General features: G+C 42.3%; 1 protein-coding gene and 1 pseudogene across 4 annotated transcripts in view; one reads left to right on the top strand and one right to left on the bottom strand.

The window, feature by feature from the left end:
- Window positions 1–26055, bottom strand: part of ADCY2 (adenylate cyclase 2) — a 415997-nt gene that overhangs the window by 113082 nt on the left and 276860 nt on the right. For all 4 annotated transcript variants that reach the window (XR_015240410.1, XM_086675813.1, XM_086675806.1 and 1 more), the window contains 6 exons: window positions 19109–19257; window positions 15745–15856; window positions 10083–10210; window positions 4169–4327; window positions 3193–3325; window positions 1638–1811 (listed from right to left, as the gene is read on the bottom strand). Coding sequence is in view for 3 of the 4 variants with exons in the window: in XM_086675813.1 (XP_086531939.1) it covers window positions 1638–1811; window positions 3193–3325; window positions 4169–4327; window positions 10083–10210; window positions 15745–15856; window positions 19109–19257 (855 nt within the window). In the remaining variant the exon portion in view is untranslated. The remainder of the gene's footprint in view (window positions 1–1637; window positions 1812–3192; window positions 3326–4168; window positions 4328–10082; window positions 10211–15744; window positions 15857–19108; window positions 19258–26055) is intronic.
- LOC147584001 (large ribosomal subunit protein eL33 pseudogene) lies at window positions 21778–22143 on the top strand (annotated as a pseudogene).

The raw sequence follows: 26055 nt of genomic DNA, 5'->3' as shown, positions 1-26055 counted from the left end.
TTACCAGCTCTATCAATGTTGAATCGGGAGTCAGTGATGTTCTGCAGAGGGGATTAGATAAAAGAAATAACTTTTGGCAATGATACTGTTTGACCCTGGAATGTATTAATAAGAATGACCGTGGGGTCTTTCTCAAAGTGGGTAAGGGATACAGCCAAGCTGTATCGTGAACTGTAGACCCTGAACTTGCTTCTCATTCCTTCCTCAACTAAAACCTTAGTATAACAGGGCATCGCTCTCCCCTGGCGCCCTGAACTCTTGGTCTATTACTCCAAAGCATTAATTATGCCATGCCCTTTCCTTGCTGAAGATCCTCTGATGACCTCTCACTACACTTAGAATGGATTCCGCACAATGACCTCAGTGCATCTCATCCTTGATGACCTCTGTTCCTTACTGTTGATGAAACTAACTGCCACATCAGCCTCCTCTCTGCCCCCCGAAGACTTCAACTCATTACTATGTTGGGGCCAGTGGACTGATCTTCTCCACCTCCTCCCCAGTTTACTGCTCTCTTTCTCTGAGACAACCCCAGAGTCGCCACAAAGACATCTCCTTCCCAAAGACATCTCCATTTCATTTTCATCATCATCGACCTCAGCAGCAGCGGAGATGATCTTGTTGGTTGCCTGGTTTCCGACTTAGGGTCTCTTGCTTCCCAACAGACTGGAAACTGCTCTTGGACCTGTCCTGGCAGTTTCCGTGGTTGACCGATGGGTGTGATCTTCTGTCAGATCACGTTTACTTGTTAGTTGGGAAAAAACACCAAGGAAGTTGAGAGGAAAGATATAACCAAGTCAAAACAAGTACGTGGATCTGGGGGCCTTGGGTGTTGTCACTCTGAGCTGCTGGGAGTAGGGAGCACAGGGCAGATGGGGAAAGTTCGCAGCTGCCTAACAACCTGAGGGTTATGTAACATTCCATTTTCTTTTCTGCCCCAACTGCATCCCTCGTACAATTAACTCTATCGTATGTGAAATTTTACTCAGAGATCATTTTAAAATCAAACGTCATTGCGATTATTCTAAGTGCTTCGCCGTATTCAGTTTTCTGGCCCCCTGTGGGTCTATTTTCTCTCTGCATTTCAGCCATCTTATTGAGAGTGTCCCTGTTGTAAAGCGCTTTGGCACTTTATTATCTGTTAGAAGTTGGGAGTGACATAAATAAGGAGCTACAACAATAGAATGTTCACTGCCCCTGACACAGCTTGAACATTTCCACAATGAAAAGACAGTCTGGATGCTGTGTTTCAAACCGCAAGGGCATGATGCCTTCATTTGTTCTTTTATTAGGATGCGCAGGCTTTCTTACTTCCTGAGAGCAAACAAACAAAATACCGCCGCGAAAAGTTCAGTTGTATTTAGTTGCTAATAAGTGAGTTAAATAACAAGTAAGCAAACTGGTCCTGGGTTACAGAGTTATAATGTAAAATCACTCTGGTTGAAACCCTTAGCAAGGTGAGCCTGGCACTCATTCACACCAGGACAGCTGTTTCTAAGGGGTCTCTTCAAGGAGAAGGGGTTAGGCTTGTTTCACTGCAGACCAGTTATTCTGACAGGAGATGCCCAGCCTTCTGGCTTAGGAAACTAGCTTGGGTCTGGCGTGCGCCTGCGCTCTGGAACACAGGGAGAGCTCACCGTGGTGCTGATCTTGCCGTTCTCTGTGGTCATGCTATCTCGGTGATGCAGGTGTGCAAAGGGCTTGGCTGCTCCCCAGGACTCCAGGTACCGGGTCATGCGGACGGAAGCCCTCATCTTGGCTCCATCGAGGGTGTGGCGAGGTCTGAAGAGGTGAGGACTCCGTCGTTCCCCCTTGGGGTGAGAAACAAAGCATTACACCTGGCATACCAAAGGGGCAAAACTTCTCCTCCCTGCCCCCTCGCCCCGACTAAGCGATTCCTCCCACATCACCCCCTCACTCCCCGAGGCTTCTGTCCTCACTCCTTCAGTGTGACTGGTTCCCAGTGTTACAAGCTGCTTGAGCTGAGTGATTTTTTTCCCCAAATAGCAAAAGATAACTGTAATTTAAACTTAGGAAAAAATAAGCCATTTTCATGGGCATTTTTATAAAGTAAATTCTTAAACCAGATAGGCTGATCTGTTTCAACTTTTTCTTGATGACTGTGGTTTCCTAAAGTGACAGGTGTTAGAGAGTGGGGCTGTTTTATGATGCTAAACGGTCTTACTCATCTGTGTTCTGGTATTCTTTGCCTGAACACAATGTTCCTTGTACACATTTATTTATTTATTTATTTATTTGATTCCTCCCTCTGCCTATCGCCCCACAGGTCTTCTTGACTGTCACTCGTCTGTCTCCAAATCAACTGTCAAGTTAGCTGCAACTGTCTTCCCAAAGGGGAGCCCGGAGTTTCAGGGAGGTTACCATGAGTGAACATCCATACCCTTGATCTTGTTGATTTTGTTTCTTGCTGATATATTGCACCTACCAGCTGTGTGACATAGAGAAGTTACATAACCCCTAGGAGCTGCAGATTCTTAGTCTGCAAATAGCAGTGACACTCATTTGGCAGGAATTTGAGAAGGGCTGTGAGAAATGAGAGCTCCAAGCCCTTGCTCTGGCCTGACACTTGGTGTGAACAGAGCAAGAGACAGCTCCTAACTTTCTTTCCGGGTGGTTTGGACGGTCTTCCAGGTAACGGAGGATTTTATCGCATCCAAGTTCACCTTGTCTGCACATACATGTACTCACACGAACGCACCTGTGACATTTAGTTGCCAATCTTTTAGGTATTTCTTCCTTTCCTTCTTCTTATATGTTCATCCTACTTCATCTCATTAGATTTTTATCATCTGAATTCCTGAGCAAAACCTTCTGTCTTTATGTAATTTCCCAACTGCCAGGGTGGGCACACTGAGGGACTTTCAGGAGCATCGTGGACTAACTTATACATTGACTAACGCTGACTAACACATACAACCTGTCATATAGACAGTAATCTCATCACACAAGCAAGCATTTTTTCCCCAATGGTCTCTTTAATGTTTTAACTTATTATAAAACACGTTCCATAATTAAATGGCTGCATGCATTTACAGTAATTTTAGAGGCAAAGACTAGTAGCACATTAAACTGATTCTCGACTAAAAACACTTACCTGTATCAGTAATTTGCCCTTTTCCCTTTTAAATCACAGAAGTCATAGGCTAATTATAGACTCTTCACAGTACTGACCTTGGGGTTGATTACAAAGTAGGTTTTCACCAGGTGCTGTTTTAAATATGGGTCTCTGATGTCACCATCTCCTTCCTCCACTTTATAAGCGCCATTCAAGTGTTCCAAGGTGACAGAAGAAATGTGAACACGTCTGAAATTCCATTTTAAAACCATAATCAAGATAAACATGGATACACATGAAGATTTTTCTGTTTACTTGTGATGTCAGGAATAATACCTTCTTCCCTCACCCTCCCGCCCCAGTGAAGGAAAGGTTGTATAAGGCTGTATGTTCTTGGTAAAATTGACTGTAAGGTTTATATTGTATGAAATGGGGCTCTGGATAGATGCTCACAGAGGTCATGAGATATTAACATTTGGAGCTTCTCTGCATTTACGGAAACCTGCACGGTGGGTGTGGTGCATTACAGCCAATAAAACTCGATCATATTGAAGTTTTATGTGTGAGGATATTTTTGGACACATATGCCAGAGGCATTTTCGGGAGTATGCTGATCTACACACAACTATGGATGACTTAGTTCCATGCTTCCCACGCTTTTCCAAATTATTGCACTTGCATCAAAATCCTCTTGTCTGAAACATGCTCTTCTAGCCACGGGTAGCTGCTGCCTCGTCCTCATTTCAATAGTACTGGTTTCAGAGGTCATTGGTCAAGAGAAATGCCATTGTACTGCATTAGAAAACATCTTTCCCTTTGGGTACTATTTACGAATTTCCAAATAAAAATAATTCAGGATCTGATATCCAGAGTCTTTTGACCATAGGTCATGGGGTAGTGGAATTGAGTGAGACTTGAGAGTTCAAGTTTATCGAATTAACGTAGGAGATCACTAGGGCAGGAATAACATGCTACTAACAGAGGCAACAGAAGCCGTCAGACATGAGCAGTCAATCCCTTGTTAATGTCTTGCTGATCATTCATTTCTAATCATGCGCACAGCGTGAAGAGAGAAATCCAGTCCGGCCTTACCCAGGAACCCCTCCGGCTTCCATGTGATTGGCTAAGGTAACGTCATGTGACCACACGTCATACTGCCACTTCTGCAGACCGATCACGCCGCAGAGGACGTTCCCAGAATGCACTCCAACGCGCATGTTGATATCCACGCCGGTGGCGTCCCTCACTTTCCTAAAGAGAAGGCAGGCAACGTCACCATCCGGGGATATCGTCTTTTTCCTGTAACTCTTGGCCAATTTTCAGGGCATTTTATTACTCAGAATTTCTCAGACTGCTGGAAATACAGTCCTGACTTCTTCCTGGGGCAGAAGATTGCAGCTCTGAGCCAAGAGAAAGGGCGTTTTCTTCCTGGTTACTCCCAGACTACACCAAAAGCTCCCAAGCTGTGGCTCTCCAGCCACATCAGGCCAGACTGTCAGCACTAATGTAACCTTTTGGCTGTAGCTTCTACTTTTTCAACAAATATGTGTATCAGGCACCTGTCACGTGTGGACACCTGCTCTGAATTTTCACCCTAGGATCGTGTGACATTGCCTCGTATTGTCAGAAACGGTCTGAGATGCCATATAGGATTCTAGCACTCAGCACAATGTACACCTCCAATGAATATTTTCTGTCGATAAGGGACAATATGTCTTATTTAATAAGCCTAATAATGACTTCAACCTGAATAGGAATTTCTTAACTAACCATGACTTTATTTTTTTTTTCAACGTTTATTTATTTATTTATTTTGGCACAGAGAGAGACAGAGCATGAACGGGGGAGGGGCAGAGAGAGGGAGGCACAGAATCGGAAACAGGCTCCAGGCTCTGAGCCATCAGCCCAGAGCCTGACGCCGGGCTCGAACTCACGGACCGCGAGATCGCGACCCGGCTGAAGTCGGACGCTTAACTGACTGCGCCACCCAGGCGCCGCTACCATGACTTTAAAGTGCTTCGATCGTCCACATTCTTTAACCGCAACAAAACTCCATAAAAGTTTTAATGGTGCATAAGGTGTCATTAAAAAGAAACTAACTTTAGGGGTGCCTGGGTGGCTCAGTTGGTTGAGCCTCCACTTTGGCTCAGGTCATGATCTTGTGGTTCCTAAGTTCAAGCTATGCGTTGGGTTCTGTGCTGACAGCTCAGAGCCTGGAGCCTGCTTCAGATTCTGTGTCTTCCTTTCTCTCTGCCCCTTCCCTGCTCTCTCTCTCTCTCTCTCTCTCAAAAACTGAATAACCATTTAAAAATTTTTAAAAAACTAATTTAAAAAAATCATTTGAGAAATACTTTAGGACCCTATTAGCAACTCCTTTACAGAGACAAATGAAGAACGTCCTTTAACAGCAGCTGGAAATGCTTGTTTATTTCTGCCAGCTAAATACATTTATCAATTAAAATATTACTGCAAGTATGGAGAGGTGCCCGGTACATGGAGAGAACTACCCCAGAGGAGACGTGGAAGGAAGCAATGACATTGATTGCAACCCAGCAGAGAGAAGGTCACCAGGTGTGGGCTACAGTAAATAAACATCTCAAAATGACGCAGGCCTGGATATCATGCTTCAGTGATAAAATGACATCATTTGAAGAGCTAAAAATGGTAAGAAATGGACCCACAGTGTAAAAAGAAATGGTTTCCCGTAAGAAGAATCTAAAAAACTGTTCCTTCCCCTCCCTCCCCTCTCTTCCCTCCCCTTTCTCTTTCCCTATCATCCCATTTTGTTTCACAACACAGATCACAACCTATTCGGTACTAGCAATTCATCCAAACTTTTCCGTCCACATGATGGGCCAGAGCCTCCACGTGACATTGGAGAGCTGCGCACCCCCCTCACTCCATCCTCCATCAGCAATGGGTGCGTATGGCTGCCTGGGCACCATATGGGCCGTAGCTCTGGGCCTTTGCTCGAGGTGGTCCCTCGAGAGTTCTGCTCCTCACTGCCCTGAGCCTCTCTTTCCTAACAGGGCGCAGATGTCACATGGCCTTCTACAAGCAGCTTAGGCACGACCTCATCCCGGAAGGCCTTCTGCGATCTCCTTGTGGGTTGATGTGGGAACCCCACCTCTGTGCTTCAGCCTCTCTGAGTATAGTCGAAACTCCCCATCTGTGTCCACATCTGCTCTCAGAGTATCAGCCCCATGGAGACACAGACCTGGTCTGAGTGGTTTGTATACCCATCAGTGGATTCAGGGTCTAGTACAACATAGACACTTGGTATAAGTTTAGTAATTGATGAATTACTGGCCATTTCTGAAGGATTTATTGTGTTTCTGTCTTTGTGAGATAATGATCCTGGAAAGTTTGTTGTAGAACCTATAATTGTTCTTAAGATTTTCTGTTATTGAGACAGAACATTTCCAACCACATGGCATTTACGTTTATCAAATATGGTCAGCAGAAAGTCACAAGGGAATAAGAGGCTCGATGACGCACTCTGTGGTTGGCCACTTTGACAGAACTGACTGGTGAAAGATTTGGCTCTTTAAAACCACCTCCATGGCCTTTATGTCTTTTTTAGAAAGATGGGTTGATCAAGTGTTCAAATGAATTGACTGACCAAATGTTTTAATGGATTTGGATGCAACCTGGGTGATCTATAGAAAAATACTGAAATAGTTGCTTAAAGCTTGCAATAATAGTAGACAATCTGGGCGCGTGGATGGCTCAGTTTAGCGTTAGACTCTTGATTTTGGCTCAGGTCATGATCTCATGGCTTGTGAGTTCAAGCCCCATGCATGGAGCCTGCCTGGGATTCCCTCTCTCTCCCCCTCTCTCTTCCCCTCCTCTGCTTATGCTCTGCACTCTGCCCCCCGGCCTCAAAATAAATAAATAAACTTAAAAAATTATAGTAGACAATCTCTTCCGTTTCAGAGGAACCCTAGTCACTTATAAAGTCAGGGCTCTGCATATTACTTTTTTTATTAAAAACAGTTTACACTTTCATGACAGGGGAAAAAAAATCTCTCTAAGCCTTGGGAAGATTCCAAACCACAGCTGACGTGCTTCCCTGTGGTGCTTGGCTAATAGAGAATGAGGTGCTGAACAGGTGCGGAGGTCCAAACACGGAGGAAAAATACAGACAAATGTTCTTTGATCCATGTTGCTGGTTCCTAGGAAAAACCTGAGATAATATGGCAAAATTCTATGTTCAAGCGTACCCTTTCTGTCCACCAGCTTAAAAACTTAGAATTCTTGCATTCATCCTCATCGTATGGCTCAATAAGGGGGAACAGAAATATTTGCCCTTGTATTTTAGAAGAACAAATAATTCCTGACATTTGCTGAGATGACTTCTCTTTTCCTGCCCTTTATTGTAAGTGCAACAAAATAACCTATTACTGATTATTTTGTCAAATGCATATGAGCTGAACAGATGACCTACACCAGGGAGACAATGTGGAAGCTCTTGGTCAAGGAGTGGCAGCTGACGGAGACACACAACCGTTGCCTAATTTGAAGCTTAAATTTAGTTTAATAAGCAAGAGTTCTGGAAAGTTTCCTCAAATCTTTTAACATTACTGAGATTCTGGACGTGTGAGATAGTACTTATGCATCTATGACGGATGGATAAACAAAATGTGATATATACACACAATGGGATCTCATGCCACCATAAAAGGAATGAAGTATTGAGACATTGCGCAACGTGGATGAACCCTGAAAATGTGATACTATGTGAAACAAGCCATACTCTTAAACAATAAATATTGTGACTCCACTCATACAAAATATCCAGAAAAGGCAAATTCATAGAGACAGAGAGTAGAAAAGGAGTTACTAGGGGCTGGGAAGAGAGGGGAAGGGGAGTTCTTGCTTAATGGGTATGAAGTTTCTGCTTGGGAGACCACAAAGTCCTGGAAGTAGATAGTGGTGATGGCTGCACACATTTTAAATGTGCTTCATGCCACGGAACTGTACATGTCAACTTGTTAAAGGCCAACGTTTATGCTATGTATATTTTACCACAATAAAAAAATAGAACAGAAAAAAATTACTGATGAACTGGTGACATGTGAATGCACAGAATGTAAACATTCTTTCTCCGAGAAGTTCTTCAACATGCTGGAGTAAGGAAAACATAGCAGAACTGGAAAACAGTTGCTTCAAAAGCAGAAGTAAAATTTTAGTAAAAGGGTGGGTTGTTTAATCCAATATATTACTCATGCACACAATAAATATATTTGTCCTTTACAAAGTCTTTCCACATCAACTGGAAAAAGAAATCCAGAAGAAAATGCTTTCCTTCACTAGAATCCATTTCATCCCGTGTTCAAAACTAACACTGGGGTTGCCTCCGGGGACAGGTTATAAATTTGAGAAAACCTATTAGCTTTACTGATTAGATTCACTCACATGGTCTAGACCAATGGTGTCTGAAATAGTTAATTACTATGGGCACAAAGTAAAAATATTTTTCATGTCGGAGAAGACAAACGAGTTACTTATGGGAAGAAGCAGGAAGAACAAGGTGATTCCCACATGATGGATTTTGGGTGGGAAGCAGACTAATCCTTCTTCAGTTCTTTCTTCAGTTCCACTTACTTCATCTGTCTCCCAACGCTGTTCTGCCCACAGTTGTCTAAGCTTGGGATCTGGACAACTGAGGCTTCCCACACTCAGTGGAGGCAGTGCGGGCTTCAGTATTTATTCCTGGACAGCCTTGGGAAAGCCCCCACAAACCGTTGCAGGCCATTTCATCACATGACTAGTATATACGATGGCCAAACACGCGACTGCTTGACTTGTTGCTTTCTCACTGAAAGCCCCATTTACTCTGGGGCAAGGAGATGGAACATCAACCATAATTGCTGTCCTGTTTAGACTGAAAATGTGTGGAGGAGGGGGTAAAGTCACTCGACCAAAATAGGCAATCAAAAAACCCAATAAACTAAAATCTTTCAATCCTACAAACAACAAGCAAGAGCTTCTACCATTTGGAAGAATATTCTGGCTTCTACCAAAGGCATTATGAGAGCATATTATGGCACTGGTATAAAAAATTAACTCTATACCTCACACTTTTAGCTGGTATTTGTCACCATAATATTATTCTATGTAAGTAAATTTTCTCTAAAATTATGATGAAAACATACACTATGGATATAAACTGAAATTAAATTAACAGAACTGAGCATTTTTGAGTAGATCCAGTAATTTTGGACTAGATTTTTATATTAATTGTGGTCTGATGATAAAAACTACTTTCTCCCTGACACCCTGAGTTTAGCCATACTGTTTGCCAGAAATTGTTTATATAAAAGTATTTGAATCACAACATTGTATACCTGAAACTAACATTACACTGTATGTTAACTAACCAGAGTATTTTATTAAATTTTTTATTAAAAATTTTTTAACGTTTATTTATCATTGAGAGAGAGAGGGGGGATGACAGAACACGAGCAGGGGAGGGTCAGAGAGAGAGGGAGACACTGAATCCGAAACAGGCTCCAGGCTCCGAGCTGTCAGCACAGAGCCTGATGTGGGGCTCGAACTCCCGAACCATGAGATCATGACCTGAGCCGAAGTGAGACACTTAGCCAACTGAGCTACCCAGGAACCCCTAACTAACCAGAATTTAAATAAAAACTTAAAAAAAAAAGGAAAATTTTTGTCACATGATAAGAGCACAGACTTAAGCTCAGAGAAGATATTTAAATGAAAAAAAAAAAGTCACTTTTGAAACCACCCAAACCATCCCTGCCCGTAGATATCTATCTTCATGTTGCTCTCTGCTAAGGCTAGTGGTAACAATACACTTGGAGAAGTCTTACTCTGGACCCAGTTACTCAGACACCAATAACTGAGTCTCTGAGCACTTACATTTAAATGCACAGTAATGTGTTTAATCCCAGTAGAGAGAAAAACAGAAACAGTCGTGAGCATTCTAACTTGAGAGTATTAAACAGTTAAAAAGGGTCCTACTGAGCATTACACTTACTTTATGGCTTCACACATATCCAGTCCCATTTTCACACAATTCTTGGCATGGTTCGGGAGAGATATGGGGAGTCCGGACACGCAGTAGTAGCAGTCTCCCAAAATTTTTATTCTCATGCACTCATTCTCCTGGAAGAAGAGATCACAGAATTGCACTCAGAGCTTACATCTGGTTTAGACTTTCCGAATATCATCAGGTGCTATTTCTACTGACACGGCGTGGCCGTCACCAGGGTTTGTGGGGACAGAAATGACCAGCGGTTGGGTTTCCCTTCATCACCCAACAAGAATGAGCCACCCCATGGCCATTTGCCGAAGCAGGAAGACTAAGGAAAAGGGGAAGGAAAGGAAAGCAGACAGAATGCTCTGGAATGATTTACACTTAACAGCAGCAGAAGAGTATAAGATCATTCTCTTCAGTCCAAACATCTCAAATACTGATGGTGAAGTGAAATAGTCCAAGGAAAGTAAATGATGACTGGAACTTGACTGGAATTACAATCACATGTCATTTCCTACTATACTCATGGTTTTTATTTTATTTTATTTTATTTTTAAATTTTTAATGTTTATTTTTGAGAGGGAGAGAGAGAGAGAGAAAGAGAGGGAGACACAGAATCTGAAGCAGGCTCCAGGCTCTGAGTTAGCACAGAGCCTATTGCGGGGCTCGAACCTACAAACTGTGACATCATGCCCTGAGCCGAAGTCGGACAGTTAGCCAACTGAGCCACCCAGGTGCCCCTTCATTTATTTTAAAACTGAAGTAGATTCTTACCTGCAGAATATAGCTTCTGATAAACATCTCCACAATACAAAAAGTTACCATCCAACATGGCCAAGTAATTTCAAATGTAATTCTGACCTCAGGTTAAACTTCTGATACAAAGTTGGACTCGTTATTTTTCATGCCTCAGTTGTTTTTATATTATGATATTGAGATTAACTTCATTCATATGCATTAATCCTACATGCATTTCTAACTTTTCTAGTTACTTTACAGACTCACCACTAAGGAAAAGAGAAAAGGAAAGAAAAAAGAACCAAAAACCGAAAGATACGCCAAACACAGTTTTTTTTTTTCTTTCGTAACACTAACACAGGCTTACATATAAACTGAACAAATCTGAAATAATAAAAACGAACATAACATTTTCTTGTTCTCAAGTAGGCGTTAGGTTTCTTGAGGATTTTTCATATTTCTTTCCCTGTCTGATAGAGAATGCACAAGTTAGGGCATATTTTCATACTTTTCTATGGAGCTTGGTAATTTCTGATTACAAATATCATTAAGTAATAAAAAGGCAAGTAATTATGTATTAATAGGGCTTCAGTCTCATACTTCCTAAATACGTATCCTGAATCTTGAAAACACCAAGTTTAATAAAAGTGAATTCTTGGCATCCCTATCACAGATCAGTTGACTACATATTCAGTTGACTACATATATATATATGTATATGTATATATATATATTATATATATATAAGATATAACTTATCTTTGATAAGTTTAATCAAATGTTTGTTTGTTTGTTTATTTATTTATTTATTTATTTATTTCTGGGCTCTTGATTCTGTTCCATTGGTCTGTATGTCTTTTTTTTTTTAACGATTTATTTATTTATTTATCTATTTATTTATTTATTTTTGAGAGAGAGAGAGAGAGAGACAGAGCATAAGCAGGGGAGGGGCGGAGAGACAGGGAGACACAGAATCCAAAGCAGGCTTCAGGCTCTGAACCTGAACTCAGAACTCTGAACCGACTCAGCCACCCAGGCCCCCCTGTATGTCTGTTCTTAATGCCAGTATCCTACTGCTTGGATTCTGTATCTTCACAATACATTTTGAAAACAGGAAGTGTGATGCCTCCAGCTTTGTTCTTCTTGCTTAAAAGCGCTTCGGCTCTTTGGGGTCTTTTGTGGTTCGATATGAATTTTAGATTGTTTTTCTGTTTCTGTAAGAAACGCCCCTGAGATTTTTACAGGAATTGCGTTGGATCTGGAAATGCTGTGGGTAGGAAGGACGTTTTAGCAATATTAGTTCTTCCAACCCTGGAACATGAAATGTCATTCTATTTATCTGTCATTTTAGATTCCTTTTTTCATCCATGTTTTATAGTCTTCAGCATACAGGGCATCCACCTGCTTGGCTAAGTTTATTCTTACGTATTTTATTCTTTTTGATGCGAATGTAAACGGGACTATTTTCTTCATTTCCTTCTCAGATACTTCACTATCAGCATAAAGGAATGGAACTCATTTTTGTACACTGATTTTGTATCCTGCAACTTTACCAAACTGATCTAAAAGCTCTGACAGATTTTGTGGACATTTAAGGGTTTCCTGTACACAAGGTTATACAATGGAAACAGATAATTTTACTTCTTCCTTTCTGGTTTGGGTGCCTTTTAGTTCTTTTTCTTGCCTAATTGGTCTGGCTAGGACTTCCAGTACTATGGTGAACAGAAGTGGTGGGAGCAGACATCCTTGCCATGTTCTCAATCTTGGAAGTAAAGCTATACTTCCATTACTTGGAAGTAATGGAGTTCTCCTCCATTGAGTATAAAGTTAGCCATAGGCTTTCATATATGGCTTTATTGTGTTGAGGTGAGTTTCTTCTATATGTTATTAGTTAAGAGGTTTTTTTAAAAAATGTTTATTTATTCAGTTTGAGAGAAAGAGAACATGCATGAGTTGGGGAGGGACTGAGAGAGAGAGGGAGAGAATCCCAAGCAGACTCCACACTTATCAGTGCAGAGCCTGATGCGTGGCTCAATCTCACGAACCATGATAGCATGTCCTGAGCTGAAGTCAAGAGTCAGACGCTTATCCCGACCAAGCCACCCAGATGCTTCTAGTTAGGTTTTTATCATGAGAGGGTATTTAATTTTATCAAGAGCATTTTCTGCATCTATTGACATGATCATGTAATTTTTATCCTTCATTCTGTTAATGTGGTCTATCGTGCTGATTGATTTGTGTGTTGAACGATCCTTGCATCCCAAGAATAAATCCAAATTAGTCATTGTGTCTGGTCCTTTTCATGTGCCTTTTAACTCAGTTTGCTAAGTGAAGTAAGCCTGACTTTATTTAGGATATCCAGAGGGTAGATAGGGCATGATCTCACTTGTATGAGGGATCTGGGATAGTCAAGTTCACAAAAGTAGAGAGTAGAAAGGTGGTTGTCAGGCCTAGGGGAAGGAGAAAATAGGGTGGTGTCAGTCATAGGGTACACAGTTTTTGTTAATTTTTTTTCCATTTATTCATTTTTGAGAGAAAGAGACAGCGCACAAGCGGGGTAGGGGCAGAGGGAGAGGGAGACCCAGAATCCGAAGCAGGCTCCAGGCTCCGAGCTGTCGGCCCAGAGCCCGACGCGGGGCTCGAACCCACAGACCGCGAGATCATGACCTGAGCCGAAGTCGGACGCCCAACCGACCGAGCCACCCAGGCGCCCCAGGGTACAGTGTTTGTTACATAAGATGAGTCAGTGCTAGGGATCTACTGTATAGCATAGTGTCTATAGTTAACAATACTGGGCTGTAAACTTAAAACTGTGCTAAGAAGGCAGAACTTATGTTAAGTGTTTTAAGCACATCATCATGGATCAGAAATAAGGAGGACAAAAGGAGACTTTTGTATGTGGTGGGTTTGTGAATGGCATAGACTGTGGTGATGGTTTCCCAGGTGTATGCTTATCCCCAGGCTCATTACATGTCACATATTAAATATGTATAGTTTTTGGCGGTATGTCAATTATACCTCAAGAAAGTGGTTAAAATGTTTTAAAAAGTAACAGTGAATGACCCATGATTTGGAGTTCCTTAGTTCAGTTATGTGCTTTATGTAGAATTCACTCAGTTGATTGAGCCGTTTGCTTACGATGCTGGCCACCTCCAAGTTATTTAACCACGAGGCATGAACTGGTACCCAAAACATGCTCCCTCTGTGACCAACAGTGGATGGACCAAGTCATCCTAGGCTGTACCCTGGTATTGCCTGGACATTCCTTTGTAAAAATCATCAGAGAGGAACAGGAAGTCACAGTAAGTACTTCTGTTATGAGCAATGAGTTTTGTCTTCCCTAAATTCGTATGTTGAAGTTCTAACACCTGGTACCTCTGAACCTGACCTCATTACAGATATAATTAATTAAGAGTAGGTCATACAGGAGTTGGGTGGGCGGCTAATCCACTATGATTAGTGTTCTTATAAAAAGGGGAGATACTGACCCTGAGACTTGCACAGAGGAAGAACGCCATGTTAACACTGGAGTAATGTTATCACCCACCCAGACTGGCATGTTTCTTCCTAATGTGACAAAAATGATCTTTTATTAATTCAAACTTTTAAGACATTATTTATGTTTTAAACAATCTTCTAAAAAATGAGCATCCAGGGGTGCCTGGGTGGCTTGGCTGGTTAAGCGTCCGACTTTGGCTCAGGTCATGATCTCATGGATTTGAGCCCCGCATTGGGCTCTGTGCGGACAGCTCGGGGCCTGGAGCCTGCTTGGGATTCTGTGCCTCCCTCTCTCTCTGCTCCTCCCCTGCTTGTGCTGTGTCTCTCTCTGAAAAATGAGTAAACATAAAAAAGTTTATAAAAAAATTAAGTATCCAAAAAAACTCAACTTTTTCCTTTGGTTTGGTAAAGGAAGAAAGCAGTGCTACACTCTGATTTTTTAAAATCCCCAGGGAGATCCACCATGGCCAGGCAGGCAGCATAAGGCATCTCCCGGGGAGCCTGACCCAGGAGTGACTCTGTGAACATCAACACGCCACATTTATTCCAAAGAGGCTTGGGTGGAATGTTCTGTATGGTTTAAAAGTGAGGTGAATCTTGCAGTGAACTGAATTTGGGACCAATTCTGTCTTCCCTCTATAAATAATTCATTTCAATAAGCATAATGAAGTCTTTTTTTGCTGGAAACGATTCCAAGAGAGAATGAGGCTGACCAGTAATGTGTTATGAGATGGAAGTAAAGGGCTAGCAAGGAAGAAAAAAGTGTTTATCGCTCTTCCCACAAGGAACCCTAATGGTTCCAGCAGATATGCGAGTTGTAGTTTGGATTTCAGATTACCCGTCGCCATTTCCTCTCGGTGAAATTTCCCATCCACGAGCAAATGAATGGCAAACAGTGAACTTACATTTCTGTTCAGGGGGCACAACGGTTAATGGATATGAGTGAAACAACAGTAAATAAAGGGCTTAGGTGGAAAGTAGGCATCCTATTTATTCTAGGGGTTCTTCCAGAGTGCTGACTACATGAATTACAACTGGACGGGTTACAACTGGATGAGGGGCAATCACGTTTCCAACTCCTGACGTCGAAATGCCCAAAAAGAGAAGCCTAGAACAGCACCGTGCAGAGGGATGTGCACCTTAAATCTTACCATCTTGAACGTATTTACTATATGTGTGTTGAGTTCTGTATAAGCAGAAGTTTGAAATATAGATGCAAACCTGCTAATTCTGTGCTACAACGTTTCTCATCCCCAAGAAAGGGCCGAGGCTCATCAGGGCCCAATGGCAAGTATACCCAATGAATGTATAAACACCATTCCTAAATAGTGCTTTACACAAAAGCCAAAGGTTGATAAGGGACCAGAGAAAAAGTGAGCCAAGATTTTATAAATCCTCCAAGTGGAAGGGACTCACTAACACTCACCTTTGCAATCTGATCGAACTTTCCAAAGAGCTCGTTCAGCATGTGGACCAGCTCTCCTGGGGAGCAGTCGCTGGCCAACCGGGTGAAGCCAACGATGTCTGCGTACAGGATACTGTGGGAGGAAGGGGGGCAGCGTGTGCAGGTTTATACTTGTTAAGAAGTAATGATACTTTTGTCCATTAAAACAGTATATAGCTTTATTTAACATCTACATTTATATTTTGCAAGAAAAACGGCATCTCCCCAGATAGGAAATTCATACACATTTTGCCAAACTTTCCCATTAAAAATGTTTTCTTTGATGCTGAGTTTTTATAATTAAAATGGGAGAAGAAAAAGTCACATGGCATACTTTGTCCATTCTGGTCCATTCGGACTGATCACCTTTATTCCTTCATGGCCAGTCCCACCCTCCCTCCCTGGTTCATGAGGTGTTCGCCCTGAGAGTTCATGACACTGGCCTGATTCAGATTATCAATGGAGTATGCTTCTGTTTGCTTGTATAAGGGCCTGAGAAAGAAGTCTAAAATTCCTGCTGGCAGTTTGAGATTCAGGATTTGGGAAGCAAAGGGTAGCTGCGACCCTCATATCTATAAATTCCTCTCCTCCTCATTATTATTAACATCATTATCATCATCATTAGGGAGTAAAGAGCTAGTATGTATTAACAGAGAAGAAACATTTTGTTGAATGACTGGCTGAAGCAGAACTAAAAGTTAACTGATCTTTACTGTGTACAAAACGAACAATTCTCATTGAAAAAAATTAAAAAACCCTCCGGTATCACCTGGACTCTCTGTAATATCCACATACCATGTCTGCCTCTTTGCTTATGTCTGGCCCGTCCAGGATGAAAAAGCCATACGTTTTCATATGTCTTATGAAAATGATTTGTATTCCGTGCCATTTATGTATGCTTTTACATTTTTTTTAAGTTTTAGGTATTTAAGTTACTTAGGCGTCCCGACTATCCTTTATAAATTTAAATGGAATCCGACACTGCAAACGTGTCCCAGACAATCTCTGAAGGCACTTCCTCAAGCTGCTTCGCCGACCCTTTGCCTCCACAGTGTGGTAGTCAGCTTCCAAGATGGCGCCAGGGAGCCTCACTTCCTGGTACTTACATTCTTGTACTGTCCCTCCCACACACAGGGACTCGCATAGGGGTGACCTGCGTCATCAAAAGGATGCTGCAGAAATTCGAGAAATGGCTTCCAAAGGCTAGAACGTAAAAGAATTGCAGTTTCCCCCTGACTCTCTCTTGGATCCCTTGCTCTGGGGAAGTGAATTTTCGTGTTGTAAGAACGCTCAAGCAACCCATGAACAGGCCCAGGGATGAGGAACTGAGGCCTCCAGCCAACAGTTGGGATAAACTGCAAATTATCTGAGGGGCCACATCGGAGGCAGATCCCCCACCCCCACCCAGCAGCCTGCCCAACGGCAGGCCTGAATCCTCCTCACAAAAGAGTGTAAGGCAGAACCACCAGGCCAAGTTGCTCTCAAAGTCTGACAAACAGAAACTGTGAGATGGTGTCTATTGATGTTTTACACCACGAGGTCTGGGGGATACTCTGTTATGCAGAAAGTGCTAACTAAGACAGCATGGGAGCCTTCATCAACGGCCTGAGGTTGGTGGCATGGCCACGCATTTTTACAGGTCTCTCTGTTCCTGGATTGTATCACAGGTACTTAAAGATGTTCTGGGACCCTGTTTAGACACAGCTGCATTTATCTTCACGTTTTAAATACTCCATGTGTGACTTAGAAGTATTTCCTGAGATAGGAGAGATATTGCTGATTTTTGGACAGCTAAGTCTGGAAAGGGCAATTTCTAGTGTTAATACACCTTGTTAGATAGTGTGAGAATGTTTTTTTCTTTAATTCTTTAGGTGAAACACTTAAAAACCTGAAGGCAGGCCAGTGTTTTAAATAATCTTACTCCTTAACATGTGTGAATGTTCTTGAAATACATCTATTTTTTTTAATCTCTCAAAATGCTAAGGACTTAAAAAAAATTTATTTTTACCTCTGATTCTTCATTTATCCAATGCTTCCTTAGTTCCTACTGATATGTAACTTTTTTCTGTGATTCCCGTCCCAAGATGCATTTCTCATCATACATTTAGCTCTGTGCATGCTTGGGCCACGTTCAACACTAGCTCTACGCACCTATCCTAAATTCTGAGGTCAAACTGAGATTTGTCTTAGCTGTGTATTTCAATTGCAGTTAAGTATGTTTCTTAATAATGAACTTCAAAAATCACTAACTTGAGGCAACTAGACTGGAAGCCAACATCATGCACCAGAAAGGGTCTGGGCTTGAGAGCAAAAGGCAATTCGTCAATGCCCAGCAAATTATAGATGTGTCTGTGGTCGTAGTTCTTGAACTATTGAACAGGGTGGGTGATAACGTGAAGGTGGAATGAATGAATGAGAACAGATGCACAAGGTACTTATGGAGATAACCTGGTGAGAATAAAAAGCATCACTGCAATATAGTTGAATGGATGTAAGGACAAAGCCCAAAGGCTTTTTGTATGAGGAACGGGAGCGAGGGGAGTCAGAGAGGAGTGAGGGACCGGGCACCCATGTCTGGAAGGGTTGTGTCCTGCAGTTGGGAGATGGGAAGCATGGGAGGAAACCCCCTCCCCATGCTGAAGTGAGAGCCTGCACTGCTCCTCTCTGGAGCTAGGGGAGAAGGAGGCCTCTCACGGTTCTCCTTCTGGACCTCAATCCTATGCTGGTAACATGCTGGTTTTCCAAGTACGGTGATTTCAGGAATGGCTCCCTGGGAAGAGATGGGACAGACTATGGGAGACTTGGAAAGCAGCAACTTTCACCATCAATGAATTAAGGTGCCTATCAGTCCCCTGTGATACTGGTCACTGGTTGGCCACACCCCAGAAGCCCATCATTCCTGATGGACAGGAAATGCTAGCTTCACTGAGGCCCTGACCCTGCCAAGCTCGTCTTGAGGAATCGGTTCTTATATCAAGAGCCCACTGACCCTACCTTCAATCTTACTACAATGCTGAGCGTGCTGGGCTCCGGGGATGCCGTGAGATCTGACCATGAGCTTCCTAGAATAAGCACTCCAGAAACCACCTCTCTCTCTTGGGAAGGAAGGTCAGCCATAGAAAGCAGGGCCATGATGGACAACACAATCTAATACCATGAAGAAGATTCTATTTTCTTCTCTTCATGTGAAGAACCCAAGAGGCAGCAGAAGGGCGGGTGGAATCGTGTTAACAGTTTCAGCAGAGGTAGGACTTGGGAAGACACGAGCTCCCAGGTGAAAATGTCCCCCGTCTGGCGAATGGCTCCCCAGACTCGCTGAGGAGCGGGGACAGAGGGACGTACATACCTCACATTGGTGTGTCGCTTAACATACAGGTTGTGAAAGTTGTTTGTGTTTTCCATTTGGCCGGCTTTGGGGCCCTGCAGCCTCTGGATGATCTCAGCTTTCATCTCCATGGCTATGTGAGCCGGCAACAGAGACAGCAGGAGACGCTCCTGAAACGAGGCGTGGGAGAAAGACCGAGAGATTTCAAATCATTAAGGTAACATCCCAGCGATATTGGAAACCACTGCCGATCTGCAGTGGGGCCAATCTGAGGACTCTGTCCAACAAGTTACCATATGGAGTGTAGAAATACATGTTGAAAAAAAATCAAAATTTCTAAGGTCAGAGTGTGTTATATTATTTATTGAGTTCTGAGTGTGTGTTCTTCAGAGTGGGGAATAAAGGAAGGCAAAGTTATTTCCCCCAAGGGTATTATTTATCTACTTTGATTTTAAAGTAGTAAAGCAGAAATGATATAAAAATGCCAGAAACCAACGGTCAGTCTGAGATAGAAAACACTCATTTTCGCCTGCCTGTTCATTTGAGAGATAAAGTACGAGCTTTATTGCATTTCAGAAAGTCAACAACTAGTCCACATTTCCTAAATGAGATAGTCAAATATTTTCAAATATCTCATTTCCTCTGTGATGACCATCCAATCCCCTTTAGCGATTCTAAACTATCATAAAGATGGATTCAGAAATAGCATCTGTAAAATGTCATGTACAAAAGACTACAGGGGGAGCACACAGAAATGATCAAGTGGGAGCCTTTCTTGTGTAAACAATAGCATATAATATTACACTTATTTGAAAATGTACTTATTGTAGGGGCGCCTGGGTGGCGCAGTCGGTTAAGCGTCCAACTTCAGCCAGGTCACGATCTCGCGGTCCGTGAGTTCGAGCCCCGCGTCAGGCTCTGGGCTGATGGCTCGGAGCCTGGAGCCTGTTTCCGATTCTGTGTCTCCCTCTCTCTCTGCCCCTCCCCCGTTCATGCTCTGTCTCTCTCTGTCCCAAAAATAAATAAACGTTGAAAAAAAAAAAAAAAAAAAAAAAGAAAATGTACTTATTGTAGTTAAAGTGGCATTTTCTCCCCACTCTCTTCAAGGAAAATATGCAATATTTTTGGAAGAAAGTATCATAGAAGAGCATCCTTTGAAAGTTTATACTCATCCTTAATAATTTTAAACATTAATTTATAGGAGAAAATGCCACACTCTTTACGTATTGTGCATTTGGCAACCGATATTTGGTGTTGGTTTAAAAAACATTTGTTGAATGAAATCTTTTCTCTATCTTGCACAGTTTCTGTCTCTTGTTTCTTTCTTAATTTTTTTTTTCCTTTGGACAAAGTGGTGAAAAAATAGTGGGGGAGGGCAGGGGAAGCTGGGCTTTGCTCCCAGGTTTACAGGGCTGGTGTCCCTCTCTGGGCCATTCCCCAGGGCAGATCATTTTGGTGGCTGCCGGGAACATCCACCGAACGAGCAGAGGAAAGGCCAGGAGTACATCCTGATGCACATGAGAAGACCCCCACGATAGCCCGCCCCCAGCCTGCTCCAGTTAAAAACAGCTGCAAAGCCAGAAGGAGGCCGAGTGGGCACCTATGGTAGGGATCTCAGTGCCTGGTAGAGTGCTTCACCAGACACTGGCATAACTGAGTGCTGCTCATTTGTTCAGTCATTCATCAATTTATTCACCCATTCAGAAAACATCCATCATTGCCTATTAAATGCCAGACCCCATGATAAGCACTAATGGTAGACGCAAAGAAGATAGAGTCAACATCCGTGATATCATGTTGTTCATACTCCAGCAGGGAGCCCACCCACAGTACCCTTGCCATCAGATGAGGCCAGAGGAACAGGCTGGTGTTCGAAGGAAGCCGCATGCCTGAGATCTGGGAAACAGAAGGGAAACGAATAGTCCAGGAGGACCCGCTATTCATGTGAAAAAAATGAGTCAAAACACCACCCCTATCTGATTAGTATTACCAATCTCTTTGCAAAAAGAGGCAGTTAGGTAGAGGGCAAAGTGCTAACAGCTGTCATAACCTACATGCTGGCCCTGACATGCCAAAGAGAATTTTATTGGTACTTAAGAGATTAAGAAGACACCTTTTATTTAATAATTATGTTCTTACTTTTGTTAAATTCTTCTTGATGATTCCATTTAAGTTCATAAAATGGAGAAATCAAAAGTTTTTAATAAGCTAAATGTCCATATATACATCTGGGAAAATATAAATTAATATTAATTGTGCAAAATAATGAGGATAATGTCTTGGGTCATCTAAAATGTAACATGTATGAAATCCACAATGGCATTAACATTACAAGTGAAATGGCAGCAGTGGAGTTAACATGTTCTGAGGTCCTAGGATTGTATGGGAAGTGGCACAGGTAGCAGTTTATACTAGACGACAGTAAGTGAAGAATGGATGCGAGTTCCACATTAGCCACAAAGAGTGAAAGAATGTATGACTAATAGGCTAACAGTAAAAATGAGAGAGGAATTCTTATTTATTCAAAATAAGTCATAATGAAGAGTCAAAGGAAACTTAAAACAGGTGAAACAAGCAGAAAATAAGTCATAAAATGGTCTGTTATATCAGAAATTACATTAAATGTAAACGAACTAGCTTTTTCCGCCATCTTGGAACCTGCTGGGAACAGGACTCCTGAAGTGACAAATATGTCTGGAAGGCTCTGATCCAAAGCCATTTTTGCTGGCTGTAAGTGGGGTCTCCAGAACCAGAGGGGACACCCAGATCTTCTTAAAATTGAAGGTGTTTGTGCTCGAAATGAAATTCAGTCTAGGCAAGAAATGTGCTGATGTGTACAAAGCAAAGAACAATACAGTGACTCCTGGTGGCAAACTGAACAAAAGCAGAGAAACCTGGGGAAAAGTAACTCATGCTCATGGAAACACTGGCACGGTTTGTGCCAAATTCCGAAGCAACCTTCCTGCTAAAGCCATTGGCCACAGAATCCGTGTGATGCTGTACCCTCCAAGGATTTAAACTAACTGAAAAGTAAATAAAGAAAGGTGTAGATTTGTTCTCTTATAAAAAGAAATATAAATGAACTAAATATTCCAATTACTTGACTAATACCGTCCAGACTGGATTAAAAAAAAAAAAAAAGACAAAATGTAATTCTAACTATTCCAGTAGTACACCTTAAATATAAGAATGCAGAAATTCAGAAAATAAGAAAATATACAAAAAAAAAGATAAATCATGAAAACCTTAATGAAAAGAAAGCTGGTATAACTTAATACCAAAATGATAGACTTCATAGATACTTCAGTCTTTGGGGAAAGGAGGGAGAAGTCCACATACATTTTAGAGAAAAAAAAAATTTTTTTTTGAGAGAGGAAGTACTAGTGTTTGCTGTGGACAGTGGAGATACATGCTTGAGTATGGTTCCTCCCACTCACAGAGACTGGTGACATAAAGGTAAGTGAAGGGAGACCTTGTATGTTGCTTTATTGCTCAATTCCTAGAAGAATTCCTGGAAAGAAGTATTTGCTCTGTAGTTATTTGTTGAATGAATGAATGACCTGCCATGCATTTTATCTGGGATACATCAAAGAAAAATCTAATTTTGAAGTTTCTGTTCACTGTCAGTGATGACCGTGGTGGGGACCTGGGGACCTGGGGACCTAGGTAGGCAGTGCTCATATTAAAGACTTTCTTGATCACAAAAATTTTTCCCAGGCCCAGGCAAAGTCGAGATCAGTGATGCTCACACAAAGGAAACCTTAACTATTCTGCAAAAGAAGGTAGTGATTGCTTTGGGTTCTCCCGTCTGGTAGACTATCACACTGTGGTTATGGGCCCAGGGAATGGAGGGAAGGAGTGGACAGGTCATGTAGGGTGAGGAGGGACCCCAGTTTCGTATGAACAGGCTGCACCCAAGGAAAAAGAGCACATTCCAAGTGCCCCCGTGTTGGGAAATGGCTGAGCACTGATAACCACTTGAAACTACATTCTGATATGATTCCTATCCTAAGCTCAAAGTCCCTTCTGTTACTCCCCAACTTTCACTAAGGATCTAACAATACAGCAGCATCATGTTAGTTTAAAGTGAAGAAATTCTGGACCTAAGCAAAATGTTGCAAGAGCAGAAACCATGTCTGACAGCGTGAGACATCTCAGCGGGCAGCCAGGGGCCAGGATAAACAACACCAGAGGGTTGCAAAATGTTGAATTCAATAAAGGAATAAAAAAAGCAAGTAATATTTTGGTTGAGTAAAGAAACAGGTAGCCCCAGAGAAAAAGGAGCCATTTGGAGCCCAGAAGCCCAAGCAACTACTAATGACATGAAAATAGGTACTCACAAAGGAGTCGTTATGTTAAAAATCTATTTCAACAAATAGGGGAAGGCCAGTGAGGGACACGTGAAATGGCCATCAGAAATAAGCAAGAGGCCTGGCTGCTCATACTCTACAGACATGAACAGAGCAGCCCCGGCTGGAAGCAAAGGGAGGCATGTTGTTCCAAGATGCCATCAAATCTCTGTCATGATCACAGCAAGCAGACACAGACTGTACATTTGTCAACTTCTAAAACAGTAGGAAGGAATGTTAGCTTGTACAATATAACAGATGATAAATCGGGGCACCTGGGTGGCTCAGTCGGTTAAGCATCCAACTCTTGATCTCAGCTCAGGTCATGACGTCAAGGTTCGTGAGTTTAAGCCCCACGTCGGGCTCTGCGCTGACAGCACGGAGCCTGCTTGGGATTCTGTCTCTCCTTCTCTCTGCCTCTCCTCTGCTGTGCTCTTTCTCTCAAAATAAGTAAATAAACTCAAAAACAATTTTAACAGATTATAAATCTGGACCTAGGCTATCTTTTATGAAATCCCAGTGGAATCTGTGTGTCCACAGACATGTCTGGAGATTCGCTTAATTACATTAGAACGAAGTGTGTATTCTTTGTGATGGGTGATGGGGGACTTGAAGGCTATGAAAAAACAAAAGTTACCACCTCAGGGGCACCTGGGTGGCTCCGTCGGTTGGGCGGCTGACTTCGGTTCAGGTCATGATCTCACGGTTCATGAGTTCGAGCCCTGCGTCGGGCTCTGTGCTGACAGCTCAGAGCCTGGAGCCTGCTTCGGGTTCTGAGTCTCCCTCTCTCTCTGCCCCTCCCCTGCTCGCACTCGGTCTCTGTCTGTCTCAAAAATAAATAAATGTTAAAAAATTTTTTTAAAAAAGTTACCAGGTCATAATGCTCAATTTATTGAGTTCTGCTCTACTATCTTACGATGATGGCCTGTGTGTACATGTGGATTCTGTGCGGTCTTTCGTAGAATTTAAAACAATCAGTAGACCTTCTCACTGTTGATACTTGTTTCTAACCACACTTCTTAGCCAATGCTGTCCTGCGCATGTTCTACTCTGTCTTCCCTGGAGGCCATCTGCAGCCTACTGTTCCTTACATTTCTGTGTCTCAACCAATGAGGAAGTAACTGGTGGATAAGCACTCCAGCTTCTGCACCCACACCCCCCAGTGGGTGGGAAGATCTGAGCATGATCCACACCTCCCTCTGAGGGTCTCCAGCAGGGTTGAGCCCCAGATGCCACCAATGGCCCCTTCCAATAGCTGACCTCCCTCCCTGGTCCACTCCCTCACTCTGCTACCTACAACCACTTCCCAAATGAATGATTATAACCAGGTCCTTGTCTTAGGGTCTGCGTGGGGGTAAACCTCACTGAGACCTTCCAGGCATCTTCTCTCATATACTCTGTAATAAGAACAGACTAAACCCCAAAGCTCACAGAGGTAAGCCTTTCCTCAAGGACAGAGTCCATGAATAAAAAAGAAGAATCCAATATAGTAATTCTCTTTCATGCCCATAGCTTCATTTAATGACCAAATGTAAATTATGATTTTTATTTTAGACTCAAATGTAGACGGATGACTGGCTTTTTATAGGTAATTGCAAAAATACAAGATATGTGTGTGTGTGTGTGTGTGTGTGTGTGTGTATACACACACACACACACACATATATATAGTATAAGCCAAAATTTTCTTCTTCTTTTTATAAGTGTTCAACAATCCATGTGAATTTAGACTGGAATTAAGATTTTTAGTAACAGCCAACCAGACAGATAAAAGAACCCAAGGCTTCCCCACTACCATGCAATTCTGGTACCACCAGTGGATCGTACAACCTCTGATCAGAGCTCATGAATGGGGTCCATGCTTTGCTGTCTGCCCATGTCCTCTTGGTGATCACAGCATTGGGCACGAGTGTGAGCCTCAACTAAAAGCCTGTACCGAAATGTGTGAATCTAGATACCTTCATTTTATTTTTTATTTAAAAAAAATTTTTGTTTATTTATTTCTGAGAGAGAGACAGAGTGTGAGACGGGAGGGGCAGAGAGAGAGGGAGACACAGCATCCGAAGCAGGCTCCGGGCTCCGAGCTGTCAGCACAGAGCCCGATGTGGGGCGGGAACCCACAAACCGCGAGATCATGACCTGAGACGAAGTCGGACGCTCAACCGACTGAGCCACCCAGGGGCCCCTAGATACTTTTAAATTTATCTTTTTTTTCTCCCTATAAAATGCTATACTTTGAAGAAAAAAAAGCCCAATATTATGACACACATGATAAATTTCAACTAAGTTCATAATGTGACAAGATTAATATTTTCATTAATACTTCAGCATTTTGCTCATGTAGCCACATGCCCTCCCAAATTATCTGAAAGCAGCATACAAATGTAAGTGCTTAACACTGGACATAACCTAGCTACACTGTCCTTCCAGGCACACTGGAGAAACTCTTTGAGGGGACATTTGGAAACTTAACTTGTCATTAGACTGACTGATGCATAGCATTACTACTCTCTCTTCCTAGTAAAGACCATCTTAAGGACAGAAAATGTGACTGATTCTGGCATATTCAAAGGTTATCGATAAATAACTTGGCGTTGGTATGAGGGGTCCATTTCAACA

This window comes from Puma concolor, chromosome A1, assembly GCF_028749965.1.
Source record: "Puma concolor isolate L17-30 chromosome A1, mPumCon1.1.hap2, whole genome shotgun sequence".
Taxonomy (NCBI): Eukaryota; Metazoa; Chordata; class Mammalia; order Carnivora; family Felidae; genus Puma; species Puma concolor.
Note: the sequence above shows the minus strand (reverse complement) of the source record. Positions and strands in the feature narration are given on the sequence as shown.